This window comes from Eptesicus fuscus, chromosome 10 (assembly GCF_027574615.1).
Source record: "Eptesicus fuscus isolate TK198812 chromosome 10, DD_ASM_mEF_20220401, whole genome shotgun sequence".
Lineage (NCBI taxonomy): Eukaryota > Metazoa > Chordata > Mammalia > Chiroptera > Vespertilionidae > Eptesicus > Eptesicus fuscus.
This window is the reverse complement of record NC_072482.1, coordinates 73,617,377-73,635,340: the sequence shown is the minus strand read 5'-3', so window position 1 is coordinate 73,635,340 and position 17,964 is coordinate 73,617,377. Positions and strand designations below refer to the sequence as shown.

The following is a 17,964-nucleotide window of genomic DNA, read 5'->3' as shown; positions in this document are numbered from 1 at the left end:
TCCCACCCTTACTTTTCCTTTAACTCAGTTTTTTTTCCATATTAAATACATATTTTTAAAACTTTTGAATACTTTTTGGATTATAGTGGGCATATACAAAATCATTTGATTATTATTTCAGCTATTGCAAATCAGCATATAACCATATTTTAGAAATGAAATTATATGATTACATATTTACTTTTGCTTATATAAACATTATCAAGATCTAGAAAATTAGATTGCAGTAAAATTCACTGTCTTTAGACCCAAAGGAACAAATATGCAAAGAGAGTAGAGACCATTATTATGATTTCTGAGAAGGACTGCAGCTTAGTTTGCTCCCTCATTTGTTTGAATGGGCAGATTTTCAAAAGTAAAGTCACTCTCCTTAAATATTTTGCAGATTTCAGTAATCTGATAAATGAGCTATTTATTCATTGTTTCTCTGGTACCACACAGATTATCCATAGCAACAATCCTTTTCAGACTTAATAAGACCAACTCTGTATTTATTAGGAAAATAATACTGCCAGGTTAAACAAACTGACTGCTGGTTTTGTGTATTTACTCTCTTACAAAGAGATCTGCTAAGCCTTCAATGTGTTCTATGTTGTGCATCATTAGAGAGGCTGAACTGGAGTATGACTCTATGATTCTGAATGTGCCATTTTTTATGGTGTGTTTAGAATAAGAAAGAGGATGAGCAAATAAAGCTTTACAAATAAAGTGCTATTTTGTGTATTGAAAATAGGGCCAAACTCTTCTCTGAACAGTAGAAATCAGATATATCATGGTAAATATTACCACTCCCCGTCTATAGAGCATAAATAGAATACTTAATATTGGCCCAGGAAAACACATTTCCGTTTTTCTTGACTCGAGAATTACATTGACATGGAATATATAAGAAGGGCTGTGCTGCAGAAAAAAGAAAAAGATAGTTTCAGAATTACAGAGATATTTTTATAAGAGAACAGATTCTTTTTTAAGAATTTGAATTGCTATTGAAATGTAAATTAAACCTAAGATCTTTTCATGTCAGAAATGAAATAGTATTTAAAATCACAAAATGTTAGAGTGCATGTATTCCAATATTCTTATTTTACAGCAGTGAACTCTTTTAGAAATTGCTAAAAAAAAAAAAAGAAAGAAAGAAAGAAAGCCTGATGTCTCTCATCTGAAATGTCCATGTGCAATATAAAAAAAATTAACTAAAACTTGTGAAGTTTCACCCTACAAGTTATACTAATGGGAAGATAATCATTGTTTACAGGGTAGATTGATTACTAATTCCATTTGTTATGTAATAGAATGGAGTGCATTTTTTTTTATTTGATTTTTTAATGTGGGCCAGCAATGGAGCTCTGCATTTAATAATTGGTTGGGCCTATTCTGATAAAATCTTTGCTATCTTACATATCTGTTTTTCTTAGGTGAACTTTTTGGTAGTTTTAGAACTTGAATTACTTTTTTGTTTATATTCACAGATTCTGGAACTTTTCAAAGCCTGACCCTCTTCTTGAAATAGTGGACCATCATACAGAGTTTACCTGTGGTTTAGATTTAAGTCTTCAGAGCCCTACTCAGGTAATGGCTGCGATCTCCTGGGGGTTTTTTCTTCCCATACAGTTCACAAATAGCTCTACGTGTGGCTTTTCTGAACAAAATTGCTGCCTTTAGGCAAGAGCAAAGTACATTTACTTAATCATCCTGATATCTTTTGCTGTAAAGCTGGAGCATTTGAAACCCTAGGGAAAGAGAGGTGTCCAGAAACTTGACATGCCTCTCCCCTCATGAAAGACAGACTTTTCTGAGAGGAAAAGGAACCGTCCCCACAAGTACTGTGCCTTACCTGCTGAAGGCTCCCAGTGGAAAGGGTGGCAAGAGAAGAATGGAATGGGGAAGGATTGTCCCCAGAGGTTGGTGGGAGTCGAGAGTGTGTGGTCCTCATTTCAGCTGTCCCATAAGCATGTGAGATGATGGGCAAGTCACTTCCCTCTCGGGACTGTCACCAGAAACTGTGTTAAAAGAGAGGCTTCCGATGGGGGACAAAGTAAAGGAGAATAGCTACTCTTTTAATCAATAAACTTTAAAATTCCCACGTTTTATTTTCTTGAGGACTTGAGAGTTTAAATATTTAGGACTTTTTAAAAAGCTGTTTCAGTTTTGGAAACCCAGATCAGAAACACTAGAATATGTTGAATGATAATGCACTTTAAAACAGACTGTGTGAAAATACTAACATATCAATGAAATAATATAATATGTGGAAATTCTAGAGTATGACTAAGAAATTATGTTTTTATGACAAATTTTAGAAATTAGACAAAAACAAATCCCATTTCTCGTTGCTGTGTTCTTAAATTTAAATGAATACAGGTTTTTTGTTTTTTTTTTAGGAATTTAAGACATAATTCTGAGCTTAAAATATTCTCGTTAGATATTAGAATAGTCTCATTAACATTAAAATAATTGTTGTAAAACGACTTCATAGCAACTAAGAAGAGAAGAGACTGAAAGAGTGCTGGGTCAAATGGCATTACCTTTAATGTAAATACAATGTGCTTCCAATGAACTAGTTTTTTTTCTGAGACGTAAATCTATTATAGATGATTTTTAATAAAATATTCATACCTGTTTGCTCTCCTAGTTAAGAAAAAAGCTGTACATATTGAAACATGACCATATCAAACAAAGAACCCTAAATAAATACTTTCCTCTCATATATTTCTGTTAACCTATGTTCCATGAGTCCCAGACTGTGGCCTGAGGCAACACATATGCCTCCTCGACTTCCTTGATCCTGGCAGTTCCTCACCCCTGTCTGAGAGGTGCCAAATGCTTTCTAAATCCTCCACATAGACCACCTTATTAAAAGCAACTGTGTTTCAGAAGACTTATTAATTAGATTTTATGTATTCTTAGATAAGAGAATGTATTACAAGGTCATGTATTTTGTGTAAATCTGGTGACTGTCACCCATTTCTTCCTGTTCAACAACCAAATTTCAGTTGTACTAAGGAAATAGTTGCTATTGAGAGAAATAAGAGTGGAAAAGCAGGGTCTTCAAGCTCTACATAACCAGCAGGTTCAATGGCATAATGTACAGTTCAACTGTGCCAGAAGTCTCCACTGAGTTAATTCATAGTGGGACAGAATTTTGGGATTAGAAGGGACCTAAGAAGTAAGACCACTCCCTCTCATTTATGTATTCTTCCTACAGACATTTTCATATGCCAGACCTTGTGCCAGGCACTGGGGATTCAGTAGAGAATGAAAATAAATGTGGGCCCTGCCTTCATAGAACATTTAATCCACTGTTATATCAGACATCTCAAGAAATGAATGTAAATGACAGTTGTAACAACCCTATGAAGGAGAAGTACATTGTTCCTCAAGAGTTCATAATCAGGATAGACATTTGACATACTTAAGAAATTTGTAAGGAAGTGAGGGTCACCTGAGATCTGATGAGTAGGCATTAACTGTAGTATGAAGAGACAAAGGAAGAAAGATCATCACAGGCAAAGGTAACAGTATGTTACAGACGCAGCAATGGCAGGGAGCATGGATAGTATTTGAAAATGAAAGAAAGTATTTCTTCCTTATTTATTCTAATGATTATTCAACATTAGAATTTAAGGAAATATATTTGTTGACTTGTCATGTTTTAAAAAAATGGAGTGTTGAGATTATTGACTAAATGTTATGTTTGTTTCAATGTTTCCTTTTTCCCCTCCATTGTATTTATATTCTGTTTTGGACCTTAAACTTTCTTCCCTTTCTAACTAAGATTTCAACCAATATTTTTTCACATACCTAACATTGACACATTTTAACACAAACATTTGTATTGTTTATATTAATAACTTTTGTTTTTACCAGGAAACATTAACGTTCTTTCTTCCTTAGGTAGATAAGAGTCAAGTTCGTGGTGCAACTCCGTATTTTTCTCTCACTTATTTCATTTCAGTTTATTATCTCTTGCTATATAATAAACTCCCCACAAGTTAATAGCTTAAACAACAATTCCCTTTCCCCATAGCTCTGTGAATCAGTAATTTGGGATGGGCTAAGCCACGCAGTTCTCTTGTGGCCCCAGTCATCTGGTGGCTTAACTCAGGCTGGGTGGTCTTAGATGGCCTCATTCACATGTGTAGGGTACAGTGCTGGTGGTCTTCTGAGCCCTGTGCCTCCAGATGAGCCCAAGCTTCTTCACTTGGCTGTTGTTGCTTTCCAAGAAGGTGAGAGTAAAAGCCGCAAGGTATCTTCAGGCTAGGCTTCGAAATCACACAACATCCCTTCCGTTGCAAAGCAAGTCACAAGGCTAATCAGATTCAAGGAGTGAGAAAGAGACTCCATGTCCTGATGGGAGTAGCCACAAAAAAATTGTAGCCATTGAAAATATACAACATTAATTTTTTGCTGGTATAGTTAGTAGTTTAATTTATTTTTAACGTATTTATCCTTTATTCTCAGAGTATATGGTCAAGTTTGCTGATTGCATGTTAATTTATTTCACTGTTTCTTCATAGTTTATTTCCTTAAAAAGTATCTTTCTCACCGGCTGGCATGGCACAGTGGTTGAGTGTATACCGATGAACCAAGAGAGGTCACGGTTGATTCCTGGTCAGGGCATAAGCCCAGGTTGCTCGATCCCAGTTGGGAGTGTGCAGGAGATAGCCAATCGATGATTTTCTCTCATTGATGTTTCCATCTCTCTCTCTCCCTTCCTCTCTGAAAGCAATTATATATATATATATATATATATATATATATATATATATATATATATTTTTTTTTATGTATATTTTCTCACCTCTTAGAAAGTAAGTACCTTTCAAAAATGTGTTGTCTCTTAGGGTGAACTTAACAGCTGTAGGACTTTGCTGATGTTACCTTAGGGTTTCTGTGTCTTAATATATTATCTGTTTTAAAAGAAGATTTATCTGAGTTCTTGTATTTATAATTCTTTTTAGCTTCTCCCTTCTTAGAGATCTGAAAGATGAGACCCAAGAATATTATACCTTTCTTCTTGACAGAATGTAAGATCTTGTCTTTAAAAGTTTAAAACATGACAAATAAGTGTCTGGGGTCATTCTTTAAGGATAATTGCTGAGAAATTCTTTGTGCCCTCACTTGTTAACCAGGCTGAAGTTATCTTTCACTTCAAAAAAGTTTTCTTTGATTTTTTCCCCCCTCTGATCATGATTTGTACAGTCTTGGCATTTTCCCTTTTCTCGTCCTTATTATTTCTAAATTGGATACTCTTTTTCTATGTTTTTAGCTTTATGATTCTCGACCTTCAATACATCCATTTATATAATTGGGATTTCCTGTATGAATGTATTTTTAGAATTCTTGACTTTGTGATCTGTAGTATCAACTCTGCTTTTTCAAATGCTAATTGATATTAGTCTAGTATTTATAAACTGGGTACAGGTTTACATATCTGTATACATTTCTTTTGGAAGATAATTATTTTTCTTTTAAAGTATAAATTATTAATTCATTCCAAGATATCACATGTATGTTCAATAAAATGGATCTCTTTTCCCATGATGAAATTGGGAAATTACATATAAAAGAAAGAAACAAGATTTCTACCACTCTGTAAAGAATCAGTTATAACATATTAATATTTCATTTCAGTCCTTTTTAAAGAAGTTTTTAAATTTAAAGTATAATACTTATACTGGAAAATACACCTATTTCTAGTGTACAGCTCAATAAGTTATCAAGAATGCCCATGCCCATGTATCCATCACTCAGGTTAAGATATAGGACACTACCAGCATCCCAGGAGCCCTCTCAATATTCCTCCAAAATCTCACCCTCTTCCTTCTCCCCAAAGGTAACTGCTCTGTATTTGTGCATATTTTTCATTGTTGTAGTTACACTACACATAAGAATTTTTCTTCTGGGACTCCCAAAATCCTTGGTAAACATAATCATTGATGAATGAATATCCTAGTCCATCCATGCTAGGTATCCTTATAGTACCCTTAAAATAGGGTAGAAGAAATTTTGTATACTTTCATTTTGTTTGGTGGAAGATGCTTAGATTTGATTTAAACAAGTTCTTTAGATGTGGTTTAAAAAGTATCTTTGGCTTTGTTGATGTTTTAGTGAAAATATTCATTATTTAAAATTCACCTTATGTTTTGATTCAAATCCCTATTTTGACAATCTTAGATACCAGGTTTAGAGGTTGACAGTGGGTAAAATATTTTAAACTTATCAGTATAAGGTTGGAAATGAGGTTTTAGAAGAGGACTGGCATTATTGGCCATTAGTATATCTGTGTCCTTGCACTTTTGATCTGAGGTGGTATCTTCTGCATGTGTCACACAGACTACCTTTAGCATTGGAAAAACATGTACCAGAAGCATCCACTGTCCTCAGGCAGCAGTCTCTGCTATTTCCTCCCTGATGCTTTAATAATTGTATAATATTTAGCTGAAAATTATATAACAAGTGCTTGTTTTCTGCCAGCCATGAAACATTCCCCAGATCCAGCTCTGTAGGATCTTGGCGTGCTCCTAAGATGGGTGCGTCTAGCTTGTGTTTACTGCCCTCTGCACTCTGTGTACAGCCCTGTAGTGAGCACTTCCAGGATGATTGACATCTGAGCCTCTGGCACCTCTGCCTCTGAGCTCCCATTCCTAAATCATCCACTCTCTACTCATTTCCTTCTCTAGACTATGGAGCATGGCTTCTAAAAACCAAACAAAAATGTTGACTTGGCACGCTATGAACTACTTTTCCAAAACACTGTATTTGGGCTCTTGATCCTACTCAACTTACCTTTCAAGTCTTTTTCATTTTCTAGTCCGTTCTCCACAGTATCTTTTCTCAACCTTCTATAGGGTCATTAAATTTGACTTACCTCCTACTTTACTATAAAAATAACCAAGGATGGAATATGTTCTTCTATTTCTATTCTCTCAAAATATTTATGTTCTATCTCTATTTTCCCCCTTTCCAGTGGGTTCCTAATTTTCTCAATGGCTTCCTCATCCAGGTCTTTGTTTCCATAATTATTCCCTGTTTTTTAGATCTTCAGTGAGTTTTTTCCTCTGTTTTTAAAACTCATTTGATGCCACTCTCGACCAGTAAGTTCTGTTTCTCTCTAGAACTTCCTCTTGAATTTTTGCTGTCTTATTATTATTAGATGCTGCAACTTCCCCTTGAAACTGTCATTTAATTATATGCTAGTGATGCTTGACCCGTTAATCAAATTGCCTGTATTATATGATCTGAAGAGATGTCTTGCTTTTCTCCAGTATTTCTAACTTGGTTAGTTGATTGTGTGCTGAGGCCTGACCAGAGACCTGGGAAGTCGTCCTAGTTTTCTTGTCTTTCTATACCCTTAAATTCATTGGACTTCAAGTTTATAAATTCTCTCTTACCAGTACCTCTGAAATCTGTACCTTCGATAAGCATTTATTTAGTACCTCTGCCATGGAGTACTGCAGTAATCTCCTAACCAATCTCTAAGTTCTTTTCATCATTCCATTGATTTTCAACACTGCTTCAGGGGACAGCTGTTCGTAATGCAAATTTGATTTTGTTAGTCATTGACCTGAAATATATCAATGGCCCCATTAAAGACATCAGGAACAAGATGAGAATTACTACTATCACCACTGTTAATCAATATGGTTCTAAAGATTATAGCCAATTAGTAATAGAAGAAAACAAAATAGAATATAAATATTTTTAAATGTAGGAAAATTTATGATTATTTGTACTTCATATGATTGTGACTTTAAACCTATTATAAATAAAAAGAGCCCGCTGGTGTGGCTCAGTGATTGAGGGTTCAATCAGAAGGCTCTATCCCCAATAGGGTGTATGCAGGAAGGAGTTAGCCAATCGATGTTTCTCTCTCATTGATGTTTCTCTCTCTCTCTCTCTCTCTCTCTCTCTCTCTAAAAATCAATAAAAAACACTTAAAAAGTAAAAAGAGTTCAATAAGTTCAGTAAAAATAAATATATAAAAATGAATACTATGTAGATATTCATAATCATCAGTTAAAAAATAAAATGGGAAAATTACCTTTACATGGTAACAACTGTGTGTGTGTGTGTGTGTGTAAATGTGTGTGTGTGATACATAGAGGACTACAAATTTTAAAATGTGCAGGCACAGATAAAGAAAATTATATAACTTTACAAAAGGACCTTTAAAAAAGACCAGAATAAAAGAACAGATATATTATGTTCCTGCAATAAAATACATTTATTTCCTTATTGCTACCATTTTATAGGTCTTTCTCGTCTAACACAAATATTACAAACTCATGGTAAGCCACTCCTGTGATGCTCTTTACCTAATGTGACCATTAACTATACTAGTTACATAAAAGTTTTAATTTACAAATAGATAAAACTAAATTGTCATCTTCATGTCATCTCAGAAACCTTAAAGTGTCTGCCCATTACCTTCAGGGTAGAGTCTGAATTTTTAATCTTGATTTCAAGATTCAATATAATCTGTATGTTTTCTAATTATATTTCTCATCATTCTATGTAATCCTTCTATTACATACCAATTATATTTTATTATATGTTGTTTTTGCCAGTTTTTCTTGCTCTCCCCAACTTTTGCCTATACAAAGTGTTTCTGCCTTTCAAAGTCAGAATAAGTTCTCTTCCTTCATTCCTTTCCTTTTTGCTTCAGTAAATATTTGAGTGTCCATTATGTGCCTGAAGATGCATAGTAGATTAATGCAAGCTACCTGATATATATATATACAATATACCCCCCAAAATGTATACACACTTTAATAGATGATAGCTCAATTTTGAAAATGAAATGTGTTTTAATAAACACTGCCTTTATAATTATTCAAAGTGTATATATATTATATATGTTATAATATTATAGTATATATATTATATATGTTATATATATTATACATAAATAATATAAGTATTAAATGAATGAATGAATGAGTGAATGAATGAAAAGGATTTTAGTAGAATTAGTCAACTCTTTCCTTATTTTTACTTAAACTCCATAAAGATTGACATAATAAACCATGTTCTTCTCTGTAGTTACTTCCTACTGTAAGCTAATTGAGTAAGTAAGACATGTTCTTACTTCAGCCTATGATGTAATACAATGCAGCATAATGCCTGGGCTGCTTTTTCAAAATTTAAAGTTGACTGTTAATTGTTGTTGTTTTTTTCATTCTCTCTATGTCCTTCTGCCTATTTCTCTGGTTCATTTTTGCTAAAGAGGCCATATGTCATATAAATAATTATAGTAAATTAAACAAGTTTCCCAAGGGCAAAAGCAGTTGTCCACAAAATTGAAGAAAAGAATATAATGATAGATAGGAAATGGAAAATTTGTCAATAAAGTAAATCTCTTAAAGAGTCCGTAGGAATTCTTTGTTAGATTAATAGCCATATTTAATCATTTGAAATAAATTACATTATCAGAGGCATGTGTAAACATTTTGATAAAATAGAGAGAATTGATAAAATTAATGTAAATTTTGTAAGTTACACATGTATTTAAAATCTGGTGTTTTCATTATGTTTCCTCTTCCAAATTTTGCATTTATAGGATCATTGTTATTGAGGATGTTCTATGGCAAGTCTTATCTGATCCACCAATGATAAATTTTTATTATAAACTACTTATTGACTGGATTTCTTTAATATTCTTGGGTCTACTATAGAATCTAGTCTGTTACTTTGTAAATAGGAAATGCTGAAATATTTCTTTAATACAGTCGCTCTCAAGCATTCCACGTGATAATTTCATGATATATATGTTATAACTCTATTTAGAAATTATTAGGCTATTTTGATAGATAAAAAAATATTTATTCAGTTTTCCAAGAATGCTTCATTGTATATTTTAAAGAAATTGACATATTCGGATAGTAGCAGAAAAATTAGTGTACATATTATGAAAACTTAGAAATATCTATTTTGCTGTTAAATGTGAAAATGAAATAACTAAAAATAGAACTTATATGAAATCTTGCCCTGTTCATTTAGTTATTTTTCACTACCCTAGAAGATAGCAGCTTTAAAAAATATAATGAAGATGGATTATATCTTTAAGGTTTTAATTCAGTAAAGAAATACAACATTTTGACAAATAATTTTTCCTATTATGTCAATAATTTTGATTCTGAGTTTTAATGAAAAGATTTTCATTGTGAACTCAGATTAAAGGAAATTCATAGGCCATAGGGATGAAATGTACTAGAGTGGGGGTTGCTGGTTAAGAAATACATTTTCCACTGGAATATCCCTGGGCAGAAGAGGTGGAGCCCGGAGGCTCCTACCCTGTGGTGTCCACATGCGCACTCACCGTAAGGAAGTAGGTCAAACCGAGAGGTTTGGCAGCCAGCCTTCAAGAAACCCTAGAAGGGAGTCAGACAGGAGTCAGAAAAAAGGCCTCTCTCAAAAGATTAAGAATTTTATCAGAGGAGGTATAATGCAATTTAGTTGCCTTAAAGCTAGAACTTTTAGTTCTGCATTTATTCTTATTTATTCCACTTCCCAGAATACTTTCCCTCTCTCCTTCATGTCCCCACACCCCACACAGTAACAACAGTAAACACTCTCTGGCTAAGGTCTATCTTCCTCTGAGCGACAGTTTAGGTCAGATTTCCTCTTGAAAGCATGTACTTTGCTCACATTTGGCTACACATCTACCGGACCCCATAATTCCCCAATCGTTGTCCATATCACTCTACATCCTAGGTGTCTGTTTACTGATCCATCCCTCTGCTGGACTCCAGATCTTGTTTACTGTAGTATCCTCAGCATACTTCTGACATAGAGGAGGGGCTCAATGAATATGTGTTGAATAAATGAATGAATATACGTATGTATATATGAAGTATGTTTTAAGTAGCTTTGTAGTGCAAAGAAATACTTGAAAAACAGCTCCTGAGACATAAGCTCCCTGTGAAGCCTCTCTAAATAATATTCATGGCACTCAGATATTCCATATAGCCCTCAAATTCCATGAAACTTGTTGCCTTTACCCAGATTTTTGACCTCACACCTGGCTTGATGCTCTTTACCATGTGTGAGGTTCTACTCAACACAATCTTTGGAGGAGGGAAACAAATGCTCATGCATGGCTCCATTGATTTATTAATTCATTCATTCAACAAGCATATACTAAAAGTTTACTATATACAAATCACAACAAATACAGATTTAATCAAGATATATAATCTCAAAAAAAAAAAGATATATAATCTTCAAGTCTAAAAAAAAAGGCCTATTCAGGTTTAGTGGTACAAAAGTGTTTAAATCCATATGTGAATATTGTTAGAAGACAGAAACTATATTACCCAGCATGCTTTCATTTCCTCCTTCGTTTTCATAAAGCATAGAGCCTAATTTATTATGCAAATGTAATATGCACAGCTCTGTAATATGTTTTTGGTCCCTTTAGAACAGATTTTTTAAAATCCATATTTATTTTATTTGGCCTGTGGGTTAATCTATAGACCACTTCAGCCCATTTAGAACTGAACAAGGTTCAAATCTTAAATAAAATAAAAATATTTTTATTAACCATAATTTAAATTATTAATACAATTTTCTCATGTGTTTAAGTAGAAAGCCTGCCATATGAAGAATGATTTTGTATATTTTGTAAAACCACTCTTTTGGCAATGAATGATTTTTGCGATGGAAGAATATTATATATTTCTCTTATAGTCAAGTGCTAGAAAAAACTTAATCTCCCTTGATGAAGCAGTAAATTATGATATTTGCATATCTAATATTATTGTTTGACATTTTTACCTTTGCTGCCAGGAGGTGTAGAGCTCAATTTTATGTCTAATTTTAGCCATTATTCTTAGTCTCTTTTTCCAGTATAATTATCTGCCCCATCTCTACATTTCATGTTTGTTCTTTTAATGAAATGGCTTTTCTGTTACTGTGTTAGCTCCTATGAGAAAGCAAGGGTTATTATATTCCATGGAAATAATTGTTACCCTGTTGAGGCAAATAAGTTACATCCCTGCATGTGGCCATGCTTAAAGGATAATTTTCAAAATGGCAATCATGACTCATACAAGTATAATGTGAACACGTGTCAAAGATTTTATGTAACTTGTGAAAGATTTTACAACTAGCTTAAAGGAACAGATACATATAGGTAGTCACTGAATGCTGAAATGAATGTAGTAATAGGTACAAAACTGGCCAATATCCACAGGGCAATAAAATGTCATGTTTGGAATCATCTCTTGGGGAGCAAGAAAGACATCAATCAACTACATCTTCATAGGACATTCCTTTGCAACTTTAATGGATGAGAATCATTTGATTACTATCAGTTTTCTACAGCTTTCAGAGTTGTAAAATAATCCAGTCAAAGACAGAGAAAGGCAGAGACCCCTATAGAATCAGGTAACCAGCCCTGTGGGGCCCTAGCACAATGCCAGCATTCCACTGAAAGAACACCTCGAAATCTTTTCTGCTGATCACAATCTTTTACAGTTTTTCCTGACAGCAAGGTAATGGGCAAAGAAGTGAGTCCTCCTGTAGGAGACTGAAACTGAGAAAGAGGATCTTCAGTAGATGAGAAAGGAGATACCCCTTTATCGCTATCCTGAGTCTGGCCTTGAAGGAGTCTTCATGGCCAGGAGTGCATTCCTGGGGATGGGAAGGAAAGGTGGCTTTTGTCTTGAAGAAGCAGGATAGGAGCTAAGCAAGATTCCTTTCTTTGTTTGACATGCTAATGAATGAGTGGATCTCATCCTGCAAAGCAGATTATTTATTTCCATGTTATTCACTTTCCTTTTTTATGTATGTATGTATGTATGTATGTATGTATGTATGTATGTTAACCTTTAATAAAGGTTAGAAAAGTCTTTTTTAAATGCCTTTCAGGCTGGTCTCAGCTGCATAGAAAGGGACATGAAGAAGAAGCCCTGTGCTTAGTCTCAGTCATAGAATGAAGTGGGAAGCAGTGCCTCCAGAGGCCATTTGGTTGATGATAATTAATGAGAGCCCTCCTCCTACCCCTGGGGACCACAAGGTCATCATATGGCAGTGATGGCGAACCTCTGACACGCGTGTCAGCACTAAATATTTAGTTTTTGGTTTATTAAATACAATTATATATAACAATTATACATTTATGTTATTTAAACTATAAATATCGTGAAATAATGTTTTTTCCTCAAAGTGACACACTACCTGAGTTATGCTCAGTATTTTGGCGAAGTTTGACACACCAAGCTCAAAAGGTTGCCCGTCACTGCCATATGGTTTCCACAGGGCCTACCTTGGAGAAGCTGGAGACTCTGTGTTAGTTTAGTAAAGTGCTTTTATTCTTACCTTATTGTTATTTTTATTGGAAGCTTTTAAAAGTGTTTAGAATTTGATGGAGTTTAATTAACTAATTAATGAAGAAATATTATTTGCATTCATTTTAATGACTATTCACAGTTCAGTTTCAGGTCTTTCTTGTATTACCAATTAATGTAAGTGTAGAGTTATGTACATTTACTGATTCAGTGGCCTTGATATTTGTTAGTTATAAGTTCTGAGTAAATAAGATGCTGGACTGAAGAGTGCTGAATAAGGATTCAGAAACATAATTTTATGAATATTTTGTATTAGAAACATAAGTCTTTCTTCTCTGGTTTTCTTGTCCATAATAGTTGACACTTAATATATAGAGAGGCCCGGCACATGAAAAAATAAGCATATATGAGATAGGGGTAAATTATATAATGATCTTTGTGGTCCATGGCATAAAAACTTAAAACTTCAGGATATAATCCTAACTGCAGGATTAGGCAAATAATGAATGTTAGCTTGCCTTTTATGAGATACTATTTTAGAAGACACATTCAACAAATGTAGGTTCTGGTTCCAGCTCTGTTACTCTAGCGTGACCATGAGAAAAAGTTCATCTGTGAGGTCTTAACCTATAACAGTGATGGGCAACCTTTTGAGCTTGATGTGTCAAACTTCGCCAAAAAACTGAGCATAACTCGGGTAGTGTGTCACTTTGAGGAAAAAACATTATTTCACAAATGTTTCATCCTCAGGAGCAGCAAATGTTTCATCCTCGGCATGCGGCCGCCTCAGGTTCGCCATCACTGACCTATAAAATACATTCCGTGAGATAGTATTTATTGAGACATTGTTGTTATAGAAAGACATAGTCCATGCCCTCAAAGAGCTGAGACACGCGTGCAGTAAATAAGTATAGCTGAGTATTATAACCACTAGAAAGTCTCTTGCCCATTTCTAATAGGGTTGTCTTTGGATTATTGAGTTATAGTAGTTCATCATATAGTCTAGATATTTGTCAGTTGTTCGTTTTGTGAATATTTTCTACCACTCTGTGGCTTACCTATTCATTTTCTAAATATTATCTTTTGATGAGCGAAAGATTTACTTTTGATTGAGTCTAAGTTATCAAAATTTTTGGTTATAGCTTTCTGTGTCCTGTCTAAGAAATCTTAATATACTTTGAGATTGAGAATATATTCTTATATGTTTTCTTCTATAAGCTTTGTATCTTTATTTTATATATTTAGGACTATGGTCCATCCACCTCAAATTAATTTTTATTTACGGTGTAAAGTTGGAGTTGAGGTTCATTTTTTTCCACATGGATCTCCAATTCTAGCACCATTTGTTGAAAATACATTTTTGCCCTTTGAGTTGTTTTAGTAGATTTGTTGAAAAGCAGTTGGCCAAGTGTAGGGTTTATTCCTGAATTCTGTTCTATTTCTTTGATCTACTTGTATATCCTTATATCAATGTTGCACTGTCTTAATTACTGTAGTAAGTCTTGAGATGGGTAGTATAAGTACACCTTTCTTGTTATTTTTCAAGGTTCTTTTGGCTATTCTAAGTCCTCTGCATTTCTACATAACTTTAAAAATCACCTTGTTCGTTTTTATTAAAAAGCCTGCTAGGATTATGAATTGTAAACTACTTTGGGAGAGAATTAAGTTCTTAACAATATTGAACCCATGAATATGGTGGGTTCAATATTGTTAAGAACTTAATTCTCTCCCAAAGTAGTTTACAATTCATAATCATATATATATATATATATATATATATATATATATATATATATATTACCCCATTTATTTAGACATTTTAAAATTTCTCTCAGCAATGTTTTAGTTTTTAATGTGGAGAATTTGAATGTCTTTTGTTAAATGTGTTATTAAGTATTTTGTTATTTGGTGCTATTTTACATAGATTTTAAAATTTATTTTTAACTTTTTTTCTGCTAGTATATAGAAATACAATTGATTTTATATATTAATCTTATACCCTGAGACATTATTACATTCACCAAGTTTTTAACACAGAGTTCCTGAGCACCGTGGACTGTCTTCCCTTCATGTTTTAGTATGGCTTTTTAGACTTCAATGCCCTTGTCTCTCAGGTCTGCCCCCAAAGAGGGCCAGTGTGAATGCCCAGGCATTTGTGAAGTCTTCTGACTTCACAGTTGGATTCAAATAGTTCCTCCTAGGAAAGTCTCTATTAGAGCATTTATCACTTTCAGTCTTGAACGAGCTATTCTTTGAAGTCCAGAGCTATGCTTTATCTCCATTCCATTCCCACAATACCTAGCACAGTGCCTTTGTTCACAGTTGAGGAATACATCTTTCCAACATTTATCTCAGGAGATATAGGAAATTACATAGCTCTGGGGTGGGGGAGGGGAAAATCCTGACAGGCAACTTTAGTCCATTGGAAACAATCCCTGAGTGTGTCTTAGAAAGGTAAAATAGACCTTTGATAAAAAACATACCATGTGTTCTTGCTATTTAAAGATATGTTCACTGGTGGATGATCTGCTACTCTCTAAATGACTTAGGCTTTTGCTATCAGTTTTGAATTTCTCTAAATTATGTTTCCTCTTACTTTCTTCTGGTTTTCTAGGTGGTTGACTGTGCTTGGGATGAAACGATAAAGATATACGATCCTGTTTGTCTTACTGTGCCTGCTTGAGATACACTACTCTGATCAGAAACAAAGAACATTGGCTGAAGAACTACTTACCAGGAAATAAATTAACTATTGATAACATAGTCATTATGCTTTTATATGCTATTCAGATTTCAAATGTTAAAAACTTACCCTGCATCAGTTTAGAGGCAGCTGATACAGACTTTGGCTCACCCTTTAAGCCTGACACATAAGCCATATTTCTTAAAATTCTAAGGAATAATTGATGTTATGGTATATCTTACAGTACGTTAAAAATGTAAACTCTGTGTTATAAAATGGATGAAATTTGATTCATATAGGTTATATAGGTAGGGATATATTTTATTTTTAATTTGTCATTTTTGATGTGAAATACAATTATTGCTGTTGATAAAAATAAATTGCATCTCTTGATCACTTATCATTTTATGACATTCCCAACAAGATTGCCTTTTCTAATCTAGTGTGCATATGAATACAATACTATAGATAAGGTAGCTATATCTTGCTTTAGTGGCAGGGCTCTAATACAGATTTAATTTATTTAGCAGTTATTTATTGTGCATCTACTATGTGCTTGACACATAGACCGAATGCTTCTCTCAAGGATTGTTTCCATGCTGTAAGAATATGGAATGTTGTGAACTAAGCTTTTCTTTTTTTACAGTTCTGCAAATCTTTTTAGATATTGTATCCATGATTCTATATTTCTCTCTTCCTACTTCTCTACTATCAAATGTTTAACAAAGAAAAAAACAACAACTGGTTACTAGACAAAATGTCTTAGATCCTACTATGGTTTCAAGCAATTACCCTGGAAACAAACCCTAAATAATGCTATAAACATTTCTCACTACCTCCCTAAGTGTCCTTGAAAAATCTCTAGGTGTTGATGACCTGTAAAAAAGTAGGTTAAAAGGGAAAAAGTAGTAAAACAAACAACTTTGCATAACATTTATATTTTTATATAAAATTTAAAAAATGTGTTATAAATGGCAAAAATTGTCATTAAATTTTTAATAAGCTTTTGAGGATTTTTAAAGAGCAAAATACAGTTGTAGTAATCAGAAACAAAATAAATTAAAATATATGTATATTGTCTAATTTACATATCTTTCTTTACTTATTCCAGAAAAAAGTTAAGACAGCTTACAAAGTAAAGGAAAAAATGAGCTCACATAAAAAATAGAACAAAAGGAGACAAAGTAGAGCCAGGAGTAGGGCTTGAGAATACATGTCTCAGAGTCCTAGAAAGTTGCACTGGCAGCATAAATGGGAAGCCTGGTCAAGTACACAGTTCAGTCCCCAAGGCCTGAGGGTAAGAACTTTGTCCTAGTCCTGGGCTTGGCCTAGCATCATGCCTAGCGCATAGGCGGTGCTCAATATCCGTTAAATGAGTGAAAGGACTCAGGGAAGTACAGCTCTTTTTAGTGCTTAGACAAATCAATACTAATTGTTTTCGAGAAGCCCCATAAAGAGGACACTGCTTAACATGAATATATGGTAAGGAACCAGGCGCTCAAACAGCCTTAGAGCTGTCACGGCGATGAGATTCATAGAGCTGCTTCTTGTTGCTTCCCTCTACAGGAACTAATGGCATCACACCAAGTGCAGTTCAGTAAAAGCAGGTTCACTGTGGGTGTTCTCTGTGTCAGCAGAATTTATAATAGACCCGTACAAATACCTAACCCAGATCATACTTACAATTAATTGAAATTACTTTTTTAATTTCCTTTTACAAGAGATTTATTAAAATAATCTACTGTGTATCTTTTGAGACAAATATTTGTGATTTAGAAATTAACATCTTTCTAAATATTTATTTCCCCCCTCCATATTGGGGATGTTAGAGATGTTTAGAATACTAACTTCATAATACTTAACTCAGGTTCTTGGAGACTCTCCATATAAATGAGTGTGAGGGAACATTTGCCCAGTGGGTCCCCTAGAGATGGGATTGGAAAAACTAGACTGGGAAACTAGAAGGAAAGGAGCTTGGATTCTCTCTGA

At 33.9% G+C, this 17,964-nt stretch overlaps 1 protein-coding gene across 4 annotated transcripts in view; it reads left to right on the top strand.

Annotated features, from left to right (window-relative positions):
* PEX7 (peroxisomal biogenesis factor 7) overlaps positions 1-16,368 on the top strand; it is a 64,862-nt gene extending 48,494 nt beyond the window's left edge. For 2 of the 4 annotated variants that reach the window (XM_008162039.3, XM_054721806.1), the window contains exons 9-10: positions 1,470-1,569; positions 15,907-16,368. In XM_008162039.3, coding sequence (XP_008160261.1) covers positions 1,470-1,569; positions 15,907-15,975 — 169 coding nt within the window. In that variant the 3' untranslated portion in view covers positions 15,976-16,368. Of the gene's footprint in view, positions 1-1,469; positions 1,570-15,906 lie in introns of those variants that run through there. The other 2 variants (XM_054721807.1, XM_054721808.1) reach the window with 2 other exon arrangements.
* Positions 16,369-17,964: the final 1,596 nt, after the last annotated feature.